Source organism: Rhinatrema bivittatum, chromosome 9, assembly GCF_901001135.1.
Source record: "Rhinatrema bivittatum chromosome 9, aRhiBiv1.1, whole genome shotgun sequence".
NCBI classification, from domain to species: Eukaryota; Metazoa; Chordata; class Amphibia; order Gymnophiona; family Rhinatrematidae; genus Rhinatrema; species Rhinatrema bivittatum.
This window is the reverse complement of record NC_042623.1, coordinates 15,612,946-15,640,898: the sequence shown is the minus strand read 5'-3', so window position 1 is coordinate 15,640,898 and position 27,953 is coordinate 15,612,946. Positions and strand designations below refer to the sequence as shown.

The following is a 27,953-nucleotide window of genomic DNA, read 5'->3' as shown; positions in this document are numbered from 1 at the left end:
CACACATACACATTATGGGGTAGATTTTAAAAAATAGCTCGATCGCGTACTTTTGTTCACGCACCAGGCGCAAACAAAAATACGCTGGATTTTATAAGATACGCACGTAGCTGCGAGTATCTTATAAAATCCGGGATCAGCGCGCGCAAGGCTGCCGATTTTGGGCAGCCTGCGCGCGCCGAGCCGCGCAGCCTGCCTCCGTTCCCTCCGAGGCCACTCCGAAATCGGAGCGGCCTCGGAGGGAACTTTCTTTCGCCCTCCCCTCACCTTCCCCTCCCTTCCCCTACCTAACCCCCCCCCCCCCCCCCGGCCCTATCTAAACCCCCTCTACCTTTATCCATGGATTTACGCCTACCGGAGGCAGACGTAAATCCGCGCGCGCCAACGGGCTGCTGGCGTGCCAAGACCCAACCCGGGGGCTGTTCCGGAGGGCGCAGCCATGCCCCCGGGCCCGCCGCCCAAACGCCGCGTCACGCCCCCGAAATGCCGCATCACGCCCCCGAAACGCCACGTCATTTGGCGATGCCCCCGACACACCCCTTTTTAAAAGCCCCGGGACTTACGCGCGTCCCGGGGCTCTGCGCGCGCCGGCAGCCTATGAAAATAGGCGCGCCGGCACGCGAGGGCCCTGCTCGCGTAAATCCGGCCGGATTTACGCGGGCAGGGCATTTAAAATCCGCCCGATAAAATTACACACATACACAGTGTATGGACATATAAAATTATAGATACATACTGTATACATGCATAAAATTACACACATACACACTATGTGGCAGATTTTTAAAAAGTACGCGCGCACATACTTTTGTTCGTGCACCTGGCGCAAACAAGAGTACGCTGGATTTTAATAGATATGTGCATAGCCACGCGTATCTTTTAAAATCCTGGGTCGGTGCATGCAAGGCTGCACATAATCGGCAGCCTGCGAGTGCCGAGCCGCGCAGCCTGCCTCCGTTCCCTCCGAGGCCGCTCCGAAATCGGAATGGCCTAGGAGGGAACTTTCTTTCCGGCAACCCCCACCTTCCCCTCCCTAACCTACCCCCAGCCCTATCTAAACCCCCCCCCCCCCCCTACCTTTATTATAAAAGTTATGCCTGCCCGAGGCAGGCGTAACTCGCGTGCGCCGGCCGGCTGCCGACCCGCAATTCCCCGGCCTGGGATCAGTTTCGGAGGCCTCGGCCACGCCCTTGAAACACCCCCGGGCCGGAACCACGCCCACGTCCCCGCCCCCGACACGCCCCCCCCCCAGGAAAGCCCCGGGACTTACGCGCGTCCCAGGGCTTTGCGCGCGCCGGCAGCCTATGCAACAGGTTTTCAGGCGGTATGCGCTTACCCCTTTGAAAATCTGCCCCTATATGCACGGATAAAATTACACATATACACACTACATGCACGGATAAAATTACACACATGCACAATGTATGCACGCATAGAATTACACACATACACAGTGTATACACATACTTGTACGGGAATAAGGGAGAGGCATTCTAGGGGTGGAGTCTGGGTAGGGCTGGGACATCATTTTATATTTTAAAAAGCATGTGCCTAAATTCTCTTTGCAAAACTAAATGCACTAAATGGCAAGTAGAATTGTATGCGGATAGTTTTGCAGAATTATGCGCGTTAAGTTCCATTTAAAAATTGGTATAACTTATTTATGTATTTGCTGGCGTGTTGTTATAAAATTAAAAAAAACAATGGCGCCGTACTACGGTTTTGTGTTGGTCGATCCTGGGAGCTTGAAACTTTCCTATCCCTCTTCTGTGGAAACCTGATTTGTCATCGCCCTCTTTTGCTATGGACTCATGCATTTCCATGCCCAAACTAAAACAAAGCCACCCGCACCCCTCCCAAATTCTTTCTACCGTCTCTCATCCTCCCCTGCCTCTGTATCTGTACTCTGTATCTCTTCCATGCATGCTTGGTCCATTTCTACCACCTCTGCTGGTTGCTCTTCCAGGCATCCATCACCCTGGCCCTCTGAGCCTGTCTCCTTCCAGCTGCAAATCGTAATCCCTTATTCTTCACCTTCAGCAAATTCTACCTTCTTGTACTTTACCTGTACATCCCCCCTTTCCTCCCCAATTATATCAATGCGTTCCTACTATTCTTTTGGTTTTTCTTCCTAAACGAATGCAGAAAGCAATGTACTCATATTTGTTATTACAAATGCTCTCTGGTATGAAACTTAACCCAATAAAGAGCTTCGCCCACATAACAGATGCGATAAGCTTAAAAAAAAACACATGCATGATTCCTATAATAAACGTCTATGACTCAAATCACAAGTCTAGGTCAGCATGATCCTGGGTTCACTAAGAAGGGCTCTTTATTCAACCACAAATATAGGAAGATGAATGTCTGTTTTTCTAAACCTAAACTATCAATAGCCAAATGCTTTTTTAAAATTTAAAACCATTTTCAAGTCCCAAATTATACAAGTAACTGTAAGACACAACACTGGAATGCCAGTTCAATCTAAAAATAATTTCACAATTATCCATAATTCCTGTACATGCAAATAATTCCACATTTTCAGCCAAAGAGTCTGCTCTTTGCATCCACTCAGGACTTAAATGCTTTAGCAAAGTAATGCCCTCCCTTTAAGAGCGCCTTCTTCCATAGACTGCCACTGTCAAGATCCAAGTAACTACAACTGCTCAGATTGGTTGCACAAGCCGAAAATGTATCCCTGTTTCTTCCTTTCTTACATTTGATATCAGCATGTGCTTTCTCTCTCTTTTCCCATCTCTGGCTTGTTGCTTAGTTGTCGTGCAAGAATATCTTTGGGGATTTTAATATATTTTGAAAGCATGCAGATCTCCGCTCAGCAAGATGAAACTATGCACATGGCCCATTGCTATTTCTGCTGCTTTAAATACGGAGGTTTGGACTGCTTTTGCCCTAGGGCTTGTGTCCAAGGAGGCTGGTTACACAACCCTAACAGCAGTGGTAAGGCCCGCTGCATCGGACACTGAGCTGCCATGGTTAAAAGCTAAACATGAAAGAGCTTGGAGAGGCCAGTCATGTAGGACAACAGCCTCTCGGGTCCGGGTGTCTGAGTGGACTGCTGCAGGGCTTGGGAGTGGGGCATGCATGGGTGCTTTAGTGCATGTGGGACTCAGAGGAAGATGACAAGACCTGGGGTGGCCTGCCAGTGGAGGAGTGAGCAGCTGATGCAGTGGCAGAATCTAGAGATGATTGGGACAAATGGTGGGTGACAGTAGAGGGGGGCAGAGATGAAGGATCAGATGAGAGACATATGAGGAACTGGTGTTGGCTTGGGCATGGGAACCTAGGATGATAGAGAACAAGAGAGGAAGACTCTTAATTGAGCAGACTGGATAGGATCAATTGATCTTCATCTGCCATCCTTTAGTACGTTACTATATATAAAACTCTTAACATGGAAAGCCTCAAACAGGAGCATATGAGCAAAGCTTGATGATAACCGAAACCTGTGTTTTGCTGCTTGGGTGGCAGGACAAGAAGTTCCATTCCTGGTTTTTATCCCACTGTACACAAGGGTTTGCAGTTCTGCTTTCTCTAGGAAAAGCAGGAGAACCATGTTGGCAAGTGCTTGTAGGCAAAAGACCAGGACTGGATCTGCTTGTCCTGCCAAAATGGAGACAGCGATCGCACTATTTACTGATGCGGTGGAGAATGAGAAAGATGAATAGTGACACGAATACAGATAGGGCCAATTGGATGAAGGACATAGAGACGTAGTAAATGATGACAGATAAAGACCAAAATGGCCCAACCAATCTGCCCAGCAAGGTTACCCCCATGCAGAAAAGTTACCGCAAGTTACCCCAGCGCTTCTTTTACATCAGCTTGGCACTGAGGATCCTCTGTGTTTATCCCACCCCCTTCTTGAATTCTGATACTTCCCGGCTTCAGCTGCTGCTCTGCTGTTTACTCTGAAACTAGAGCTCGCCCCTACCCAGTAACTCTCTCACGTCCCTTTGAAAATAGATTAAACGTTTACTCCCTCATAAAGGAAATACGTTGGATGCACTAAGTATGGAAAACGGTCCCAGTCACCCCTTCCCTAATATTTCCCGTCATACTCTGGAGATGCACTCAGAAAACGCCTGCCCTTAATTGGTAACAATGCGTAAAATGGAAAACAATAGTGAGAGGAAGCAATAAAAAAAAACTCTGAACACAAGAGATGTATTAAAATGAAGAGCCCTGGATTTAACCATTTGCCAATGAAAACTATTGACCATTGTCTCAATCGTTCAGGCGCTCCCATGTTCTGATTTTCTTTTCCCCTTTGCTAGCTCTGTGCTACAATAACCTTTTAATCTCAAAACCTTATCTTGCCCCTACAGGAGCGTGGAGTTCTCTGCTGCAAAGCCAGGGCATGAGACCCTCTGCTCCCATTTACACTGCAGAGGTTGCAAATCACTCACGACCTCTCATTCCCCCCCCCCCCCCCCCCCCCCCCCCCCCATTCCTATGTTGCCCAATGCTATTTGCGTTTCACCTGGAATTGCATACAGATCAGCCAGCATGATGAGGTATAGCATCCACGCCGACTTCTGGAAGACTATTGCCCGGAACTGCCCCAGAGGGAAGATGGTACGACTGCAACAGGAGGTGAAAGAGCAGGAGTGGCAGAAACGGTGCGCCACGGCTGGAGTCAGTCGTCCAGCACTGCCCATCTCGATCACAAACACGTGTTCAAATGATGACAGAGTCTGTCGATCCTGGGCTGGACTCATCTGCCATCTGTGGACCCAGAAGTCAGGACAATCCTGGAAAAACATCCTCCTCAAGCTGGAAGGAGTTGCCAGTGAGGATGATGATGATGATACAGATCTACCATTCCTGTGCATCTCTGTGCATGCTATATATGACTAGGGATCTTCATTCTCAGTTTTTATTTTATTTTTCCTGTGAATTTCAATGTTTATAACAAAATACCAGGGGAAAAATGATTTTTCCATTGCTTTTTCTCCTGTTCGTTATAGCAATCATTTTTCCACTGATTTTTTTGTTCTAACATTGTAATTCCCAGGAACATAAAATATGTACTAAAAAAGAAGGTCCCTTTATATAATATGATCTATTTCCCTTTTCCTGCAAGTCATTACATCACAATTACTCTGTTGGTGATGATGAACAAGATCATGTGACCTCATGAACCTGGAGCCATTTATTAAAATCTTATCTCATTGTAAAACCTAAGCCTTGGAGGTGAACATTAGCATTAAGAGTAAGCACTATATTCACTGGACTTGATGTGTCTTTCTTTTTTTCCTACTTGTTGTTTCTAAATTAAAGGCTTACATTTGTTTTAGCAAACAGATACAATCTTTATACATGAAACAATACCGTAGCATTGCTTCCATGCCAGCTCGGACTCTATTCTTTATATTTGCTGCATCCGGCTGCATCAGGGCCATGATTAGGACAGTGAAGGAAAACTAAGACCAGTCCCTGAGAAAAGCAGGGGAGATATACAACACCTGCTGTTCATGGTTGGGTTTTTGCAAATGTGGAGGTTTCCGTACAGAATTTCCTTTGTGTTGCAAGACAGGATTTCCTGTCAGGTATGGTTGGAAAAGATGACCACCTGAAAGTCAATAGCAACTGGAATGAGATCCAGGCTCAGGAGGAGATTTCAGAGCCAGCAAAGTATGCAGAATTTGGGGACTGATATCTTGCTAGTGCACTCCTTCCCTTGTGTGTTTATTCAATGGGGCTGGCTCAATGGCCCTGCCATTCGGAAGGTTCCCAGATCGGGCCTTCTACACGCACCTTGGGTTGGCTGCGACTGGAGTTGATGTAGGTGGGAGGAGGGACTCACGGTCATTGTTAAGTGTGTCAGCTGGTGGGTGGATTTATATTCTATGATGCAGGATTCTGGAAGGACCATAAGAGGAACAATGGGATGGTGGGTCTCTTAAAATAGAGGGGAACGCTCCCCTTCCTCCTCTCCCTAAGGCTCATGGTGCCAGGATGCCACTACTGGTTCTGACTGAGCTGGAAGAAAAATGAGAAAGGAGGAACCAGCACCTCCAAGAACACCCCTGACATTCTTCCTTGGGTAGATGGAAGAGCAAATGAAAAGTGAAGAACTGCCTAAATTCTGTACGCAGTCCTATGGATGACGAACATTAAAGAAAGCATGTAATTAAGACAAGTATCAAATGGTTAATTAAACCAACTTCAATAGAATATTAATAAAAGAGAGCGACTGGGTACTCAAGGCACGTAGCAGGAAGTGATGAGGTCTCTCAAGGACACAAATCTACTGCTCACAGACTGAAGACCTTTCGGGTTTTATTCTAGAGGTTAATAAGTGTTTAGCAGCAATTTCCAAATGGATGAAAATCAATAAACTGTCTGTAAACCCTTCAAAGACAGAGATTCTCTGGATTAGTAAGGCAGACATTATTCTTGGACTCTTGGCTTACTCAGGATGCCCCCCCAACACTCACACACAGCTCATTTTCAAGCCCCATGTTGGGAGTCTGGGGGAGAGGCACATTTCCCTGTGCTGATCTGCTTTATGTCTGATCTGCTACCTCAAGCCCTTTTTGCTCAGATTGGTACTGCAGGCGTTAATGCTGACTGAGTCTGACGATTGTATTCCCCTCCTCGGAAATCTCCCAGTGAAAGGATGGCTCCTGGAAGTTCTGTTCGTGCCCCTACGTCTCCCATGCTAGCCAGCCTTCACTGTCATTCAGAGCCCAGCTTAGAGCCCTGCATGGCATGGGACTGGGTCACCTGGCAAATCGATGACAGCGCTGTGTTTCCACAGATCAGGGATGAGCCCCTCTCATGCAAGGAGTGGGCTCGAGCTAAAGCCCAGGCTTTAACGCACGCTGTGCCCTTCTAAAGAGCTCTGCTGGCAGGGCATGGAAGTCTAATTTGCTCATAATCATATTGAAATGTAGTTGGTCTTATCTTGGCCTTTTATAGGCTTATTCTGATTAGGCTGGGATTCATCGTTAGATAGTAAATTGCTGAATTTTTTTTATTTTGTATTTTTATTCATTTACTGTTTATAGACCTTGTAATTTATTAAAGCTATTGTGTCTGTGAATTGCTTCTTTGCTGTAGTTATTGTATTTCAAGAACTGTTCTTAACTTTTATTATTGTTATGATATTTGTAAACTATGGGCAATTACAAATATATATAAAGTGAATATTGCCCTGCTAATTAAATGCAGTGGATTCTAGAGAAGTGGAACACCCTAATTATGGATCACGTTCTCTTCTGCCAGGGTGTCCCCTTAAACAGACGTGTACTCCAGTGCTAACAGTCCTGAGTAGTCCATGTCAGTTGTTGTCTGCAGACAGACAAGCTATTCAGAGTGTGCTCTTCAAATATAGTTTCATCCATTTATGTTTTCAGTATGCAAAATATGTCCATTATATACTCAGATACCTCCCAGATGTTTCACTTACTCTAAAGACAGACTAGACCAGAGAAGCCCACCCATATCACGAGGAATATCTCCCGTGCTTTAAAATTGAATTTATCCTTAAATATTTACGTGACACAGACTGACTGAGCCAGTTCTCATGTTGCAGCCTCCAGGACAGCAACGTTTGTGTTGGCTACCTTGACAACTGGAGACATTTCTGCTCTGAGTATGATTACAAGTTTTGCAGATATCCCCACTACTTGATGGCGGACTTCTGCTTTTACTGGACATACCAGTGGTTCTACTGCCTCCCTTCTGGAGGGGCGGGACCTCCAGGGACGTGATGCCCGAGTTCTCCAGGATGGTCACCTCCACTAGCAACTTCCAGACCAGCTGCAGGGGCCGCACGCTGATGGTGTGTTCGTACATTCCCAGGCGCCTCTGCAGAAGCTCTTCGTATGTTAGAAGGAACACGACTTTGTTCTTCCCTGGAATGGTTGCGGCCGCTTTAAAGGTTTCCATTCTAGTTTCTCTGTGGTGACAGGTCACAACATTACAGTGTTAGATCATGCTTAATGCTAGATGTGATAGAGAAAGAAAAGTCCCCAATCAGGTGATACCTATTTGTAGCTCTAAAATGGCATATTTGTAGGCTAAATTTTGAGAGATACATTTACTCTATCAGGGTAAACAGCAACCAAGAATGACAGGAGAATATGGCTTGGAAAGGAACCTCCTGAGAGTAAACTTTAAGAACATAAGAGCATAAGAACATGCCATACTGGGTCAGACCAAGGGTCCATCAAGCCCAGCATCCTGTTTCCAACAGAGGCCAATCCAGGCCATAAGAACCTGCAAGTACCCAAAAACTAAGTCTATTCCATGTTACCATTGCTAGTAATAGCAGTGGCTATTTTCTAAGTCAACTTAATTAATAGCAGGTAATGGACTTCTCCAAGAACTTATCCAATCCTTTTTTAAACACAGCTATACTAACTGCACTAACCACATCCTCTGGCAACAAATTCCAGAGTTTAATTGTGAGTTGAGTAAAAAAGAACTTTCTCCGATTAGTTTTAAATGTGCCACATGCTAACTTCATAAAGTGCCCCCTAGTCTTTCTATTATTCGAAAGAGTAAATAACCGATTCACATCTACCCGTTCTAGACCTCTCATGATTTTAAACACCTCTATCATATCCCACCTCAGCCGTCTCTTCTCCAAGCTGAACAGCCCTAACCTCTTTAGTCTTTCCTCATAGGGGAGTTGTTCCATTCCCTTTATCATTTTGGTAGCCCTTCTCTGTACCTTCTCCATCGCAATTATATCTTTTTTGAGATGCGGCGACCAGAATTGTACACAGTATTCAAGGTGCAGTCTCACCATGGAGCGATACAGAGACATTATGACATTTTTCGTTTTATTCACCATTCCCTTCCTAATAATTCCCAACATTCTGTTTGCTTTTTTGACTGCCGCAGCACACTGAGCCGACGATTTCAATGTGTTATCCACTATGACGCCTAGATCTCTTTCTTGGGTTGTAGCACCTAATATGGAACCTAACATTGAGTAACTGTAGCATGGGTTATTTTTCCCTATATGCATCACCTTGCACTTATCCACATTAAATTTCATCTGCCATTCGATGCCCAATCTGCTATTTTGATGCCCAAAACTTTAAAGCTCAGTCAGGCTGACCCTTCCTCCTTTCAATGTAAAAAGATACCCGGGAGCATTTTCTGTGCCAGCTGGACACTATATTTTGAAAATATATTTTGAATTAGCCCTATAAAAGAAAAATATATCACCTGCAAGTTGTTCTCTGACTTTTCACATTCTATGTTAATTCAAATGGTTTTCCAATAAAATCAACTAAGTGAAGGTAAAAATATATTCCTTAGTTCCAAAAGGGAGAGAACCTTAAACAGAGGGTGGTATTTTAACCTTCAGGGATGGAGACTTTCATTTCTCTGCACTGACATTCCATGGTAAGAAGAAGTAGTGTGTGGCTGCTTTAAATTTCCAATCTTCCATTCTTCATGTAAAAGTCAAGAAGGATGTACTAAACAAGCTTTTCCTTCTGAAATGCAGCATTGCCTTTCAAGGATTTCCTTAATGAAGGTTTAATCTGGACCTCATTTAGGGCGGAATTTTGTAACAGGCCACAAAAGAAAGTCAGCAAATGCATGCATAAATTACACCCATTTCCAAAGTAAACCTGTGCAAGTAAGTTCACTTTGAAAATTATCCCACCAGATTTGCCTGCTCTTGTGTGCACAAAACGTTTCAGGAAAATTTCTATGCATTCTTTTGGAAATTGCAAAAATATGCATATAAGTAGAAATTCCTACCTAACCCTGCCCCCGGGAACTCTTCCGCTAAGTCCCTGTAAACTTACATACCCACAGGACATATGTACGTAAGTTTATCTGCTCATAGGGTTGCCAACTCACTCCAGATTCACTCGACATGGTTGATTCCGTCTTCAATATACCCCATTGCATATAGGGACTTGTAATTCTGATTTCCTTATTGCATTCCATATGGTAAAACTTCAAGTCCCTGCATGCAATGGGGTATATCCAAGACTGAATCAACCATATCAGGCAAATCTGAAGCCAGATGGCAACCCTACCCACATATTAGGGAAGCAATTTTGTAATAAGCCATTTCTGTGGATTTTACTCATTGAAATGCCTTTGAAAATTACTCTTTTAAAGGAAATCTAGATCAGGGCTACTAATAGCCCTCATTTTTCTTCTGTTAGAGGAGCTTTGAGGGATGTGACCATATTATTTTTAAATCCTCCTACTGTTATGCTCAGGCTTGTGGACCCTTGGGCCGACAAGAGGATGGTATACCTTAGGAGGAAGATCCGTAGGTTCTCCAATTGGGTGGCGAGGCAGGACAGACGATGTGACCAGCTGACCCTCGGCACTGGAGACTGAGACGACTGTGGAGGCAGACAATGAGTCATGACATCAAGGAAAGGAACTGTGTCTTCACCACTGGAAGTCCGCGGTCCCCCCAGGAGGAGCCCCTAGGGACCCGGACCACTGGGACTTAGGCGGACCTTTGAGAGGTCAAGGAGTCGAGAGTTCGATGCAAGGGCTAACTGGAGCTTCACCCCTGGAAGCCCGCGGTCCCCCCCGGGAGGAGCCCATAGGGACCCGGGCCGCTGGGACTTAGGTGAGCCCTTGGAGACGATGGTCCAGAAGAAGTCAGAGGTCAAGTGCCAGAGGGTCGTCGCTTACCAGTCCGAGGTCTTACACCGAGGGATCGCCACTTGCCAGTCCGAAGTCACACACCAGGAATCACCACTAGCCGTTCCAAAGTCACACACCAGGAATCACCAAGACAAGACAGGAACAAGGATCTGACGTACACGAATTCACCAAGGCAAGCAGACCTGACTACGTAGGACGTTGCCAAGTCGAAGAATGGGCAGAGGAAGCTTCCCTTTATACTTCCTCTACTCTGGCCCATTAGAGACAGCTGTGAGTAGTTAAGGGGCCTGGCCCCTTTAAATCTGTGGAGGAGGCGCGGCCTCGTGCCTAAAGATGGCGGTGGCCATCTTGGATTTCCTCCGCGGAGGAAAGACTGCAGAACGCCACGAGGGAGGAGCAGGGACGGCTCCCCACCCGGCGGCCAGGCCGGGGACATCTGCTGGAACGACGGGCACCGGCCCAGGGGAATTGCTAGGAGCTGCCGCAGCGGGTCGCCACCATGGGGGAGGTAGGGGGCCGTGCCCGTGGCCATCCACGGGCACGGAACACAACACCTACATGGTTCTTCTGATCTTCCTGCTGAGTTGTTTTATCACTTCCTCCTGGGTTTGCCATCTCATCCAGGTGAACCAGAACAGACTAATGCAATTCTGGTTTTGCCCCATTGCGTGCATGGATTTGCACCTCTGATTTCCCTAAGCAGGTCTATATTTCCATGCATGTAGTAGACTAAAACCAGGATTGGATCAGTCTGTTTGGGTTGACCTGGGCAAGTTGTAAACGTTACATCCTCCAAATTTGATAACAGTTCAAAAACAGAAAGAGGGACCCGCTCTCCTGAACTCCCTGCTCCTCAGTCATTAGAAGGGTTAAATATATTTTAGTGGTACCCCAAAGTCATCAACAAGAAAGAAAACTGGCCTGGTCACCCTTCCTTATAGTGCTGTTATTCAGGAGGCTGTCTGTAAATACAAGCATTCCTGTGTGGTGGAAGTAAGCCAGGAACACATGAAATCTGCAAAGGACCCAGGCGTCATCGTTGTTGATACGTTGAAATCCTCTGCTCAGTGAGCAGCAGCAGCCAAGAAAGCAAACAGAATGCTGGGGATTATTAGGAAAGGAATGGAGAATAAAACAGAGGATATCATAATGCCTCTGTATCACTCCATGGTGCGACCTCATCTTGAGTATTGTGTGCAGTTCTGGTCACATCTCAGGAAAGATATAGCAGAATTAGAAAAGGTATAGAGAAGTGCAATGAAAATGATAAAGGGGATGGAATGAGGAAAGGCTAAAGAGGTTAGGAGTCTTCAGCCTGGAGAACATACAGCTGGGGGGGGGGAGATATGTTAGAGGTCTATAAAATGATGAGTGGAATGGAAGGAGTAAACTTTAATCAGCTGTTTACTCTTTCAAAAAGTACAAATTCTAGGGGGGACACAATGAAGTTATTAGGTGATACATTTAAAACTAATAAGAGAAAATATTTTTTTACTCAATGCATAATTAAGCTCTGAATTTGTTGCCAGAGGATGTGGTGAAAGCAGTCACTGAAGCTGTGTTAAAAAAAGATTTGGACAAGTTCCTGGAGGAAAAGTCCATTAACCATTATTAAGGTAGAGTTGCAGAAATCCTTCTTATTCTTGGGATAAGCAGCTTGGAATCTCTCTACCCCTTGGGAATCTGCCAGGTACTTGTGACCTGGATTGGCTACTGTTGGAAACAGGCTACCAGGCTTGATGGACCCTCGGTCTGACCAGGTATGGCAAGTTTTACGTTCTTATGTTCTTACGTTCTTACTTCTCTTATGCAATAACATTGACAGTGCAGCACTGACACTCACCCTCTGTTGCTTGTTCCAGAATGGTCCTCTTTTCTGTTCTTGTATCTATCACTGGGTTGCCTTAATTTCTCCACTACTTCACTCTGATAGATTCGGCTACCAATTATCCTAAAATTCAATGAGACTTTGCATTACAGTGGTGCAGTAAGATGGCTCCAGACGTGGCTTACTGTACAAGGCCAGAACAATGCCTGAAAGTATTTTTGCGTTGATTGATGGAAAAGACAAAAAAAAACAATTGAATTTGTGAGAAAAGTAATTTCCCTATTATTGTCCCGCCTTAAGCTTACACCCAAGCACCATCTTGCCATTGCAGCACTTTGAGATGAGATGGTATTTTATAAGATACGCGCGTAGCCGCGCGTATCTTATAAAATACGGGGTCGGCGCGCGCTGCCCGTTCCCTCCGAGGCCGCTTCGAAATCGGAGCGGCCTCGGAGGGAACTTTCCATTCACCCCCCCCCGCACCTTCCCCTCCCTTCCCCTACCTAACCCACCCCCCCCCGGCCCTATCTAGAACCCCCCCCCCCACCTTTATCAGAAAAGTTACTACTGCCTCCGGGCAGTAGTAACTTACGCCCGCCGGCGCAGCAGGCCCTGACACAGGCCACTGTGTAGGGGCACTCGGCCACGCCCCCGGACCACCCACATGTCCCCGAACACGCCCCCGATCGGAAACCGTGCCCCCCCTGGCCACGCCCCCGACCGCCCCTTTTTGCAAACCCCGGGGCTTGCGCGTGCCGTGGAGACTATGCAAAATAGGCGCGCACAGGGCGGGTTTTAAAAGGGTTACGCGCATACCTTATGCGCGTAACCCTTTTAAAATCCGGCCCTTAACATACAGTCTTCTCTCCTGCCTGGATTCTGAATAATTCTACAAAATCAAGCTCCTTCTGTGTAAGTCCTGCACAGTCTTACCAACATCTGCAGCCTGCACACATCATGATGCCACCTTCAGCTGTGAATTTATGCACGGCTGGGTCAGGAAAATACCTTGCTAGGATGAGTCACTACTGAATTAACGCCACAGAGAGGTACAGGGCAGGAGTATCAAAAGGGCTGCAAACTGGTTTGGTTTTCAGGGTAACTTAAATATGTAACTTGACCATGATGTAGAGCTGATGAATGCAAATAATCCCAGGACTATTCCAGGTGGATATCCTGAAAAGCAGAGAAGGACCAGAGTTTGACACCTCTGGCATATGCGGACACGCTCTGCCACAGAGGGTGCGGTCTTTTGGATGAGATGTTAATTTGAGGTTCTTGTCTTCATCAGAGAACCCAGGGCTATTTTCACAAGAGTACATCTGTTAATCCTGGTGACACTGTTAATCCAGATGCAAGCCGCATCTAATGAAATGTCCCCACAAGAGAGTAATTCCAGAACATGTATCCTTCAATGATCAGGAGAGTATGGGATGAAAGAGAGGCAGGGTTAAGGAGACAGGGGACAGTCAGAATGGTGTGTGTGTGTGTGTGGATGTGGCAGGAGACAGACTCCGTCAGAAATGCTTCAGGTGTGGGCATAACAGGGGTCATGAGAATCAGGGTTGTCAACTCATGAAAAGGGTTTACCTGGCCATCTGTCAGATTTCTACCAACCACCTAACCTTTTTAGACACACGTTTTACAAAACGTGAATGCATGCAACCTACTGAAAATCCCCAAGGACCTTTGCTGTGATCCACGGCCAGTCTCTCTCTTACATCTCAGACCCGTTTTCTGCACAGCGTGGCCCTGCAAACATCTGTGCTTTTAAAACACCATGGGAAGCTTTTTCTTTACCATGTATACAGCGCAGCAAAGTGCAGGGCTGAAGGAACACCGCACCGACATTTTTACAGACATCAAAATGTTTTTGCGAACACATCATTATTTTTTCCTGCCAGTAAATTTGCTGACAGTAAAATTTTGCTACAACAAAAGCAACAGAGCGTTTCTGTAGAGCTGATCCCTTTATAAAGCTAAAAGATATTTCAAGATTCGGGCTTTCAGGACTACTCTCCTCCCTTCCTCTGACATAACGTTGGCCATTAATGCTTTCTTAATGTTCCAGCTGCAGAACTGCTTGTTTTGAAAGGAACTGATGACTCCCTCTGAGGAAGGAAGGGCAGTAGGGATGCCAGTGACAGCTGGAGCATGTTTGTGTGTGTGTTGATGAATTTCGGGTGAGGAAGGACAAACCACATGCACAGTGGAGTTACGCATAACAATCTGAGGCTTCCTTTCTGCAAGGGCAAAGGGCAGCTGTCTATTGACAGCATCTTCCATTCTTTGCCAAAAGAGACCTCTTGACACATACTGTATTAACGACCCATGAATGGGCAGAATGCCACTTCTCCTTTTCGGTTCATTAAGTTTGTGTGTTTTTCCTCTCCTCTTTCTACCCATATCTGGGTGTCAAGAGTTAGGTGATTGTGGGCCTGCCCAGTTTACCATAACCTTCTGCAGCCCACAGCACCTGAACTTCCTTGGTTGGTCCCCATCCAGGTACCTCGTCTGGTCAATGCAGCAACGGTCCTGGGCTGGGGGCCGTGCACCAGGACTTATTCTGCCATGGATCTGGCCAACCTTGAGTGATGGGCATGAGCCTCTCACTCCAGGAGCTACAAATGTTGCCTCAGCTGACCCAGGGAGCAGAAGATCAGACTCGAGGATCAAACCAGTGACCTTCCATACAGCAGTGCACAGCAGGTATTGGCCATGGCCAGGCCTGACCCTGCGTAACTTCTGGGATTTAGGGATTTAGCAAGCCTTCCCAGACTCAAACTAATGCCCTCACCTTCAACATTTTTGAAACGGCAGCTCAACTCCATCTCTTTGTAAATAGTTTTAGCCGTTACTAATCTCTTCCTTTATTTCCCTCTTCTCCAAGTTCATCAGTCCTTGTTATTTGTAACTGCTTTTTCCTGCACGATAGTTCCAGTTTGACGTCTATATTGCACTCCTGTTTATATGTAAACCAGCATGATGTGATTGTATCATGAATGCCGGTATATAAAAACCGTAAATAAATAAATAAATAAATAAATATATAAATATATAAATAGTGAATTTGGGTTTTCTCAGGCTGCTGTTGGTTGGGGAGAATTATTGGTTGCAATAGCACTATCTAAGGCCTGGATATATCAAAATACAATAAATATCACATGCAATAGGAAAATGGGTGTGTTTTATGGTGATCGCACACTTTGTGATAACAGCCTATCTTAGTGCTTTGCATAGGTATTAGTGCAAACTATGATAACGTTTTTGCACTTTGTGATAAGTGCCAGAATTGTTATATTTCCTACCTACAACCACTGGGGGGGGGGGGGGGGGAGGGAGAGAGAGAGAGAGAGAACCTAGTCATAATGCCCTCATACTAGGTAGGCATTTATACCTCTATATGAGGCCTACCTAGTTCCTCGAGGTGAGGATTAGGCATTAGTGTAGGGGTTAGGGGCCACTTTGACATTCAGAGTGCGACATACGAACAGAACAGTGCACTCTTGTGAAGACTTTCGGAGTGAGGAAACTCACCCAAAGATGAGAGTTGTGCAATGTTCTCTCAACCTAGCTTGATGTTACTCAGGAAGAGAGTCCTTCAGTTAGGTTGAGAGAACATTGCACAACTCTCATCTTTGGGTGAATTTCTGTTTCGAGCGCAGCCTTCTGGTGTCGATGGCGAGGACTCAGAAGCGCGTCACTAGCTCATAAGAGAGCATGAACCCATAGACCATGGGACGGCTTGAGGCAGGCCATGAGCCACAGCCCGTGGGGAGGTGTGGCTCATGGCCTGTACCTGTAGGTACAGGCAGAACAAGAACAGAGCTGGACGGAACAGAGGCAAGGAACAATGGGACGGAAACAAGATAGGAACACCCCTCCGCTGGTCCTCTACACCTGAGTGAGGCCAGCAACGCAATGCTGGGCTCTAGAGTAGCCCTCCGGACACTCGATAACCCTTCTGGATCCGCCACTTGGGAACGGCGAGTGCGGGAGGCCAGACAGAGGTTAAGGACCGGAACAGGCCAAGTCAGGAACACTGGGACAGAGACAGGAACGAAGGAGCAGGAATACAAGGACTTGGAACGAGGAGACTCAGACGAGGAACTTGGAGTGTGGAGACTCAGATGAGGATCCTGGAATTTGAAAGAACTCAGATGAGGACTTGGAAGTTCGAAGGACTCAGACAAAGACTTGGAACTTGGAAAAACTCAGACGAGGACTTGGAACTTGGAAGGACTCAGATGAGGACTTGGAACTTGAATGGGCTCAGGCGAGGACTTGGAACTTGGAAGGGCTCAGACAAGGACTTGGAACTTGGAGAAATCCGGGCAGTGCTCGAAGACAGTCCTACCGGAAGAGGACTCCAGCCACCAGGAAAGCGGACACCGGATAGGACGGATTTACTCCCAGGAATGGTCAGCTGGAGACGAGATCCGGGGTGAGCGAACTGTTCAGGAGAGGGCCGTGACCACGGCCATCAGAGCACGAGTCAGGGGAAAAGCAGCCCCAAGTCCCTCCGAGGCTGGGACAGGAAACAAGGTTCAGGATTAAAACTTGGAACTTGGAACTCTAAAAACAAGGGTCCTCCGGAGGCGCAGGCTGCTACGAAGGAGAACATCAGGACTGGTACATCAGGATACCTCGGAACAACAGGGCATTTGAACATCAAGACATCTGGACAACCAGGTCCTCTGGAAATGACCTCAGGAATGTGGAACCTCTGGAGAGAGTAGACGATAAGAACATCAGAATATCGGTGGCTTCAGGAGTTGGAACAATGGAGGCATCTAGGACGTTAGGATTTCTGGAAATCTGAAGCCTCCAGGGCTAGAACTACAGAGGCATCTGAGAGATCAGGACTTCTGGAGATCTGGGGCCTCCAGGGCTGGAACAACAGAGGCATCTGGGACGTTAGGATTTCCGGAAATCTGTGGCCTCTGGGGCTGGAACAATGGAGGCATCTGGGACGTCAGGGCTTCTGGAGATCGGAGGTGTCCTGAAGGTTGGACAGCAGAGTGAGGAACCTCTAGACCAAGGGACCTCTTGAACATGGAACATCTTGGAACAGCTGGACATCTTGGACATGGAACATCTTGGGACAACTGGACATGGAACGTCGGAACGAAGAACATCAAGATACCGGAGAGACAATGAGGGATGTCAGGATCCAGGGAAGAGATGAAGGAGCTCCGACAAAGAACAGAGGGGAACATCCAGATGAGACCAGGAACATGGAAACAGCAGGAACTTAAGATGAAGTGCAGAACCAGGACAGGCTTCTAGGAAGGAGAGCTCTGATGCATAGCTGCTTGGAGCCAGGAACTCAGGAAAGGCATCTTGAAGGAAGTGGAGACCTCTGAAAGCCAGGAACTCAGGAACAGGCATTTTGGAAGAAGCAGAGACCTCCAGAAGCCAGGAACTCAGGAACAGACATCTGAGCTGATGCGAAGATCCTGGAGGACTGGAGCGAGGCCCTTTGTAGGGCTGAGCCAGGAAGTAGGGCTGAGCCAGGAAGTAGGCGGAGACCAGAAATTGTAGGGCCGCAAGCTCTTCCTGCCGCTGGCCCTTTAAAAGGATTGAAGAGGCGCGCACCGACGCCTAGGGGAAGGGCCGGGTAGGAGCAGAACCCTGTACAGTGGTGTCCCTGCCACAAGCAGACCTCACTTCGGCGGCTCCCTGCTGCGAAGGCAGAAGCTGATGGTGGCTCCCTGCTGCAAGAATAGGAGCTCCGAGACAGCCTCCGGGCCGTGGAAGAGGACCTCATCTGCAGCGGCCTCTGGGCTGCGGAGGAAGGACCACGGCGGCCTCTAAGCCACATCAAAGGGGAACGTTGGTGGCGGCTTAGCCGCGAAGAGCCGGAGGGGTGGCACTAGGCCGCAGGGCCAGGTTCAGCATGAGTGGCGGCCTCTCTAGGCCGAGAGAAGCAGCATTCGGCAGCAGCTCCAGTCGCAAGGAGAGGAGGTCAGCGGTGGCGACCCGCCACGAAGCAGAGTCGGCGGAGACCGAGCCATGGGAGCGTCGTCAGGGAGCAGGGCAGGCCCAGCGGTGACCCGGGCAGTGGAGGTAAGACACTGTCCACAGGTTCCGCGGGCAGGGGTGCAACCGCACCCACCTCAAGGCCCCCCTTCAGCCTCCTATTCAAAGCTGAAGATGGGAAGGTAACAGCTGGAAAACTTGGGGTTCCAAACCTAAGAATTTCAAGGCTTGGAGAAGCTGGAACGGTAGAGTGAAGTAACTTGTTGACAACATGCCGTGGATCCAATTTGAGAAGAGACATGACCCAGATGAAATGGGAGGCACAGAAGTAATAAAAAGTAGTCCAGTTCAGTTCTAATTGACCCCAGGAGTGAATGAGGGTCAATTCACCGCATCTTCCTCTGGAGGGTGGTGCCTGGTTAACGGGTAAGGTGTCATGGAAACCTTGGCAACAAGATGGAAAAGCCAGGGATGGATGGAGCACTTGCAGATCCCACTGGATTAACGTAGCCTGATAAGAGGGATGCCAGATGGAGGCAAGACGGTTCAAGCGTTACGTAAGATAGAGAAGTCCTTTGTAGGGTATATCCAGAATGATGGAACAGGTTAGGGCCTCTCAAGCCCCACATGGACAAGCTGATCTGGAACTGGCGGGACAGAGCCAGGTCTAGGGTGCAGGCGCCTCCTGCTGGTTGTTAAACTCCAAGACCTGGAGTCCTGAAGGAGACTCGAAGTCCAGTTCTGAAGCTGACAGCATCAAGTTACACAGTAGATCAAAGTAGGGATGACATAGAAACCTTCTTCTCACCCCATCACCAGTCCTCCTCTTATCCTCTCCCCACCTCTGGTCCTCTCAGACTCCCCATCTCTTCTGCCCATCCCTGAGATCTCATCCTGTTACTGATACTTGAGGTCCCTTTTCTTCACCCAATAAAAACATAAAGTATACAGACACAAGCAAGGTTGGAAAATTACTTAATTTTTATAACATAATATAAAAGTTGGAAATGTTTGCAAATGTGCTTCAGAATTTTCCAATTTTTGCCACACTGTGATGGCTGTGCCTTAGACCTTCCTGGTAGGGGGGCAGGGGGGAGGGGTCTAGGGTGCGGCAACAGCATTAGTGCCTAGGGGAGGCAAAATCCTAAATCCATCTCTGGGTGGGAAATCTGAATGAAACATAGAAACATAGAAACATAGAAATGACGGCAGAAGAAGACCGAATGGCCCATCCAGTCTGCCCAGCAAGCCTCACACATTTTTTCTCTCATTCTTATCTGTTACTCTTAGCTCCTTGTTCTATTCCCCTTCCACCCCCACCATTAATGTAGAGAGCAGTGATGGAGCTGCATGCAAGTGAAATATCTAGCTTGATTAGTTAGGGGTAGTAGGGGCAGTAACCGCCGCAATAAGCAAGCTACACCCATGCTTATTTGTTTTACCTAGACTATGTTGTACAGTTCTTGTTGGGTTTTTTTTTCTTCTCCCCTGCTGTAGAAGCAGAGAGCCATGCTGGATATGCCTTGAAAGTGAAGTATCAGGCACATTTGGTTGGGGTAGTAACCGCCGTAACAAGCCAGCTACTCCTCGCTTTGTGATTGCGAATCCTTTTTTTTCTTCACCCCTGTCGTTGAAGCTATGCAGGATATGCGTGAAGCATCAGTTTTTTGTTTTTGTTTTTTTGGGTTTTTTTTTCCCCCTGCCGTTGAAGCAGAGAGCTATGCTGGAAATGCGTGATGTATCAGTCTTTCTCCCATGCCGATGCAGCAGAGAACCATGCTGGATATGCATGGAAAGTGAAGTATCAGGCACATTTGGTTTGGGGTAGTAACTGCCGTAACAAGCCAGCTACTCCCCGCGTTTTGAGTGCGAACCCTTTTTCTTCTCCTTTGCCGTTGTAGCAGAGAGCTCTGCTGGATGTGTGAAGTATCAGTTATTCTTCTCCCCTGTCATTGAAGCAGAGAGCTATGCTGTATATGCATTGAAAGTGAAGTATCAGGCATATTTGGTTTGGGGTAGTAACCGCCGTAACAAGCCAGCTACTCCCCTCTTTATGAGTGCAAATCCTTTTTTCCATTACCTCTTGCTGTTGAAGCTTAGAGCGATGTAGGAGTCACAGTAAGCATGTGTATGTTTATTTAATAAGGGTATTGTGTCAATAGCCATCATTCTGGCGAGTCACCCACTCTTCATTGGCGGCCTCTTGACTTTATGGATCCGCAGTGTTTATCCCACGCCCCTTTGAAGTCTTTCACAGTTCTGGTCTTCACCACTTCCTCCGGAAGGGCATTCCAGGCATCCACCACCCTCTCCGTGAAGAAATACTTCCTGACATTGGTTCTGAATCTTCCTCCCTGGAGCCTCAAATCGTGACCCCTGGTTCTGCTGATTATTTTCCTACGGAAGAGGTTTGTCGTTGTTTTTGGATCATTAAAACCTTTCAAGTATCTGAAAGTCTGTATCATATCACCTCTGCTCCTCCTCTCCTCCAGGGAAATGGGGGGAGTTCAAGCTGAAGAACCAGGAAGATCTTGATGACCTAGAGAAGGACTGGGCAAACTGGTGGATTAATTGGTAAACTGGATAATTTAATTATGCACACATGTTTTTTAATTGGTTTTTAATTGGTTGACATGCAAATACATCTTAATTGTTACGCCCGTCGGTTGCAGATGGCTGCGACCGCTATTGCTCACCTCTTTCTTCACTGCTCTGACTTCTATGGGTCGTCTCGCGGCCTCTGCCAGCTATCGCCGGCCTGCCTGCCTCTGTTCCCAGGCCTCCCTGGACGGCGTGGATGCTGCCGACCACCATCTTACCCTCAGAGTACCTTAGGCGCGCGCACTCGGGCCAGTCTTATGCACGTTATGGAAGGAACCTCAGGGGTGTTCCCCCCCCCGGATGAAGTCATTCTCCATGGACTCTTAAGCCGGCTGGCCCTGTCTGCCTACGACTACCCGTTCCAGCTCCTGCTTCCTTGGTGTGAGACGTCCCGGGTACCCGCACCTCGGAGGCCCTTTCCTCCTCATCTCTGGCTATCCGCTCCTCGGAGTGCCTTGCGCCTAGGACCACTGCCTGCCTTGTTCCCCGGGGCTTACTCTGGAACCCTTGCTACTTCTTCTAAGTGCGTACTCTGCTCTGTGGACCATTGCTCTATCATCTCTACTAAGGAACCCTCATCGGTGTACCCCGCTCTGCGGACCATTGCCGTATCATCTCTACTGAGGAACCCTCATCGGTGTACCCCGCTCTGCGGACCATTGCCGTATCATCTCTACTGAGGAACCCTCATTGGTGTACCCCGCTCTGCGGACCATTGCCGAATCAACTCTACTGAGGACCCCTCTTTGGTGTACCCCGCTCTGCGGACCATTGCCGAATCAACTCTACTGAGGACCCCTCTTTGGTGTACCCTGCTCTGCGGACCATTGCCGTATCATCTCTACTGAGGACCCCTCTTCGGTGTACCCCGCTCTGCGGACCACTACCATATCATCTCTACAGAGGACTCCTCCTTGGGTATACCCCACTTTACAGGCTACGTGGCACCTCTGTGTCTGTAAGACTTTTATGCTTCACTCCCCGTTCCACAGGCAGTGTCACTTTACTGCTCTATTGAGACTTAAGGACACCCAAGCTTATCTGACGTCAGTTCCCAGCACTGACACTCCGTGGCTCCACCTCCTGGGGCCATCCTCACCAGACCTCTTTCATAGCACACATTGGGCTACATGGACTAAGCTCTTTTCTCATTGATGCAAAATGGAAGAAGATCTACAGTATGCCTAACTCATTATGTATTTTTCTATCATTGTATCCTTCTTGCCATCTCAATCTCTTTCCCTCTGCATATTACACATTCCCCTAACATATCTGCATCCGTTAGAGTTCTCCCCGGTCTCCCACCTCCGTTGTTACTTACATAGTGAAGTTGGAGATGAAGGCAGTAGCTGGGATCTGCATCTGGAATATTCCTTTCTTGGCCTCTGAGCCCCGATTCACCAGAGTGCAAGAGACAGCAGTGAAGGCGTATCGGGAGATAATGGTGGACTTCACGGTGAACTCTGACACCGTGGGCTTGATTTCCTAAGGCACAGACAGACAAAGAGGTTGTAAGGCTAGCAGCAGGAGCAATCGGCATCATTCCCTTTCACACAGCAACTGCCTGTCACCATCCAGCACCTCTGAGGCTGCTCGACCTATATCCTTTTATTTATTGATGATTTTCATCAAGCAAAATGTTTGCATTTTATTCCTAAATACCTCTTTTAAACCAGAACGGACCACTCACACTGCGAGGAATCTTTCCCTTGATTTGAAGTTGAATGTATCCTTAAATCTTTAAGTACCACAGGCTGATCCAGTCAGTCCTAATAACATTCTAACAGGAACTGATGAATGTTAATAGGATCTCAACCTCCCACTGGTGATAAACCAAGAGGCTCAGATCCCTCTTTCTTATTAAGTTGAGTGAATGGCTCCGTGACAGAAAGGACTGGCTGAGCCGGTCCTGGTTTTACTCCATTATATCCATCGATGCCATGGGGGTAACATGAGGACCAGATCAATGGAAGAAAAAATCCACAAAAACAAAGCAAGCAGAAACTTCAGCAACACGTTCTGTAGAGCTTTAGGAATAAAGAATCAGGAATTGAACAATTCTCAAGCAAAATTCTTCTGGGGTGCTTTGAAATACCATCACACCATTATCACAGGCCTTTAATTTCCACTTTCCCTGCTAAAACAAAGAATAGAAGACGGCTTCAAGATCCCCTTTGGTTAAACATTATTAGCACTAAATAGTGTTTTCTTGTTCATGTTAAGACAATGACCCTTGTTTGAGGCATGAGATGTACAATATAGCACATGAAGCACTCATGGGTCAGTCATCTAACTGGGCTGAGATTCTGCTCACAGTGACAAATCTTCAGTCAGAATTGTTAAATCTCAAGAGGATTGTGATGAATTGCAGGAGGACCTTGCAAGACTGGAAGATTGGGCTTCCAAATGGCATATGAAATTTAATGTGGACAAGTGCAAAGTAATGCATATAGGGAAAAATAACCCTTGCTGTAGTTGCACAGTGTTAGGTTCAATCTAACAAGGGAGTCGATTGGACCATTGGATGATCAAGTGGTTAAAGGGGCACTTAGAGAAGATAAGGCCATCGCGGAAAGATTAAATAATTTCTTTGCTTCAGTGTTTACTGAAGAGGATATTGGAGAAATACCCATTATGGAGAAGGTTTTCATGAGTGATGATTCAGATCAACTGAACCAAATCATGGTGAACCTGGAAGATGTGGTAGGCCTGATTGACAAACTGAAGAGTAATAAATCACCTGGACCGGATGGTATACACCCCAGGGTTCTGAAAGAACTAAAAAATGAAATTTCAGACCTATTAGTAAACATTTGTAATCTATCATTAAAATCATCCAATGTACCTGAAGATTGGAAGATGGCCAATGTAACCCCAATATTTAAAAGGGGATCCAGGGGTGAATCAGGAAACTATAGTCTGATGAGCCTGACTTTAGTGCTGGCAAAAATCGTGGAAACTGTTATAAAAAATAAAATCACAAAACATTTAGATTGACATGGTTTGATGGGACACAGCCAGCATAGATTTACTCAAGGGAAGTCTTGTCTCACAAATCTCCTACATTTTTTTGAAGGGGTGAATAAACATGTGGACAGAGGTGAACTGATAGATGTGGTGTACTTGGATTTTCAGAAGGCGTTCAACAAAGTCCCACATGAGCGGCTTCTAAGAAAACTAAAAAGTCATGGGATAGGAGGTGATGTCCTTTTGTGGATTGCAAGTTGGTTAAAAGACAGGAAACAGAGAGTAGGATTAAATGGTCAGTTTTCACAGTGGAAAAAGGTAAACAGTGGAGTGCCTCAGTGGAGTGTACTTGGACCAGTGCACTCCACTCATTTATAAATGATCTGGAAAGGGGTACAATAAGTGAGGTGATCATATTTGTGGATGACACAAAATTAAGCAGCGTAGTTAAATCTCATGCGGATTGTGATTTATTGCAGGAGAACCTTGCAAGACTGGAAGAATTGGGCTTCCAAATGGCAGATGAAATTTAATGTGGACAAGTGCAAAGTGATGCATATAGGAATAAATAACCCTTGCTATAGTTACACAATGTTAGGTTCTGTCTTAGGAGTTACACCCAGGAAAGAGATCTAGGCATCATAGTGGATAATACACTGAAAAGCAAACAATGTTAGGAATTATTAAGAAGGGAATGGAAAATAAAACAGAGAATGTCAAAATGCCTCTGTATCGCTCCATGGTGAGCCAGCACCTTGAATCCTGTGTGCAATTCTGTTCACCGCATCTCAAAAAAGATATAGCTGCACTGGAGAAAGTGCAGAGAAGGACGACCAAAATGTAAGGGGCATGGAATGGCTGCCCTATGAGGAAAGGCTAAAGAAGTTAGGGCTGTTCAGTTTGGAGAAGAGACGATGAGGGGGGGGATATGATAGAGGTCTACAAAATCATAAAAGGACTTGAACAAGTTAATGTAAATCGGTTATTTAATCACTCAGATAATGGAAGGACCAGGGGGCACTCCATGAAGTTAGCAAGTAGCACATTTAAAACAAATTGAAGAAAATTCTTTTTCACTCAGTGCATAGTTAAGCTCTGGAATTCATTGCTAGAGGATGTGGTTACAGAAGTTAATGTAACTGGGTTTTAAAAAAGTTTTGTTCCTAGAGGAAAAATCTATAAACTGCTATGATGGTAATTATTAAGCAATAGTAGCTTGTGATCTATCTAATGTTTGGGTACTTGCCAGCTACTTGTGACTTGGATTGGCCACTGTTGGAAACAGGATACTGGGCTTGATGGACTCTTGGCTGACCCAGTATGGTATATGTTATGTTCTTATGTATGATGCCTGGCAATGCACGCCCATTGCCAGCAGCGAAAATGCACCTCTATTACAAGGAGGCCAATGCAATATCACACATGTAAAAACATGCATCCAAACTGGGTGCACATTTTTCAATGCACACTCATCCATTCTTCTGGGCACGTAATGCAATATGTTAATGAGCTGCCATGCTACAAGGGATGCGCGAGGTAAAACTTGTGCATCCCTAGCACTCAAGCATCTGGCGACCAGGAGATGTGGCCGTGTGCCCACAATAGCATCGGGCACCCAGCAGCTGGCTTGGCCAGAGCTCCCTCCCCACCCCCGGCAGGGCTGTTCCCGATTGGCCCTTTTTACTGACCCTTGTCACTGAAAGGACCAGTCCCCTTTCAGGACATCATTCTGAAAAGGGATTGGTCCTTTCGCTGACATGTGACAATGAATGGAACAGTCTGCACTGTGATGGAGTGATAAAATTATTTTTTTAAATGTCAGCAGCTTCCCTCTGTGAGTCAATGGAGCCACCAAGCGCTCAGGCCGGCCGGAGGGTAGCGCTCACCTCTCCATCTGAGCAGCAGGGCGGCCACTGAGCTGTCCAGTCTGCCAGACACCGTGCCCAGAAATTGTTTTTTTCAAGGCTTTTTATTTTGTGGTTCCTCCTAGTTAGTATCGCGACGATACTGATAGGAGGAACCACAGAAAGCAGGATTTTTGTTTTAGTGGTTGAGCCCTTGAGCGTGGCACGCCTTAATGCCAGCTCCCAGGCTGGGGTAACACTTGCCGGGTTACAATGGATGCATTGGCCGTGCGGGAATTTTTTGAATCGCAGGGTAATGGTTAATAGCCTCATCTACATGTAATTTACATGTGATGAGCACTATTAGCTCCACGCTGGTTTGTACGTGTTTTTTGGATACGCTAATTCCCGTATTCCATCAGAAGTTATTTTAGCATGTCCAAAACGCGCGTCCAATCGCCCGAGCGCACAGTATTGCATTGGCTCGTATATGTTTATGTGCCAAGGAGACTGCAAAAAACCTTAACTATACCTCAAGAGGTGTAGTTAAGATTTTGCAGTCCCAGAGGTTACCACAAATCGCATTTTTTTAAATGTGATGTCTGCTAACTATTCAAGAGCTGCATAACATCTTTTTGCATCTTTTTCAACTTCTGTTAATAGTTTTTTTGCATTAGGTCTGCATTAATGTTAACACGGACTAACATGCTAACGTGAATTCTCTATCATGTTTAATGTGTGTTGCGCTGGGAGTGGACCCTTGGCCTGGTGCAGGATTGGTACCGCCCTCCAGTCAGACCCGGAGAGCGTTTGGCACCAGGAGGCGGAGCACAGGAGGAGACAGAGGCTCGCTGGAGCTTCACCAATAGCAATCCAGGGTTCCCTCAGGTTGAGCCCTTGGTTACCCGGGCTGCCTGGTCTTAAGGTGGGCCCCGCAAGGTCTCCGAGAGATAAAGTTCAAGGGAGTGCCCACCACGAACAAGGGTGCACGGTCAGTGCTCAGACAAGGAAGTCCAGATGTTGCAGGAGGCCAAAATAGAGTTTCCGAGTGTATGGCAAGAATCAAGGCCAGAGTCTTTGTGCAGAATGGTCAGCCAGGCAGGGTCGGTAGCAAAAGTCAGTCCGGGCGTAGTCAGGTCAAGCAGTAGGTCGGGTTCCAGGTGGCAGAGGTCAGGGCAGGCAGCAATCAAGGACAGTCTGAGCTCCAGACAGAGGTCAGGGCAGGCAGCGGTCAGAGAGTAGTCAGAGTTCCAGGCAGAGGTCAGGGCAGGCAGCAATCAAGGAGTAGTCAAGAACAAGCAAAGGTCAGTACCGTGAGATCAGTCCGAAGGGTACTACCAGGGATGGAGAGACAAAGGAGCAGGAGACGCTGTAACGGGAGACACAGGAGACGCTGGAATAGAGAGACTGGAACAGGAGACCCAGGAAACGCAGAAGGCCAAACTTGCTATCACCAAGTGATCGACCCGATTGCCAAGGCAAGGAAGTGACGGGAGGCACTTCCTTTTAAGCAGTGTTCCATCTGGGTGCGCCGCGGAGCCGGGACCCGCCCTTGGCCCTTTAAGGGGCCGGTCAGTCCGCGCGCGCCAAGGGGCGGGGCCAACGCCACAGAGGATGCCGAGCCCCGCCGTGAGGCCTGGCTGGAGCTGGGAGGTGAAGTGCCAGGGAACGCCGTCGCGGAACGCCGTGGCCTGGTGGAGCTGGCGGCAGAGGCGAGGGAGGCCGACCCGGGGACTGGCTGGTGTGGAGGAAGGGTGAGCGGACCCTTGAGTGGGACGCGCAACAATGTGCATTAGTAAATAGACCTAATTAGTTTAGGAGCTGGCTGGCTAAGGCTCCCATTCTTTGTCCACAGATATATCCTCTCATTTCTATACCTTATTTCTCTTGGTTTCCTTCCATTGGAACTGACACCCACTACTGGACCTAGAAAATGCACTTTGTCTTCTCTAAGTCCATATGCACTGAAGAACCACTTTTGCAAACTGGACTTCTCAGGTCATTGACCCCCCCCCCCAACACACAATAATGTTGTTTCTCTCATCTCCTACCTCGAACGCACTGCTGGGATAATTTTGTAATTGCATTCATCACTGGGCGCTTTG

At 47.2% G+C, this 27,953-nt stretch overlaps 1 protein-coding gene across 1 annotated transcript in view; it reads right to left on the bottom strand.

Annotated features, from left to right (window-relative positions):
• Positions 1-27,953, bottom strand: part of ITIH5 (inter-alpha-trypsin inhibitor heavy chain 5) — a 122,087-nt gene that overhangs the window by 79,850 nt on the left and 14,284 nt on the right. The window contains exons 4-6 of the mRNA XM_029615681.1: positions 22,359-22,522; positions 12,470-12,577; positions 7,689-7,927 (exon numbers count right to left, since the gene is read on the bottom strand). Of these exons, the coding sequence (XP_029471541.1) occupies positions 7,689-7,927; positions 12,470-12,577; positions 22,359-22,522 (511 nt within the window). The remainder of the gene's footprint in view (positions 1-7,688; positions 7,928-12,469; positions 12,578-22,358; positions 22,523-27,953) is intronic.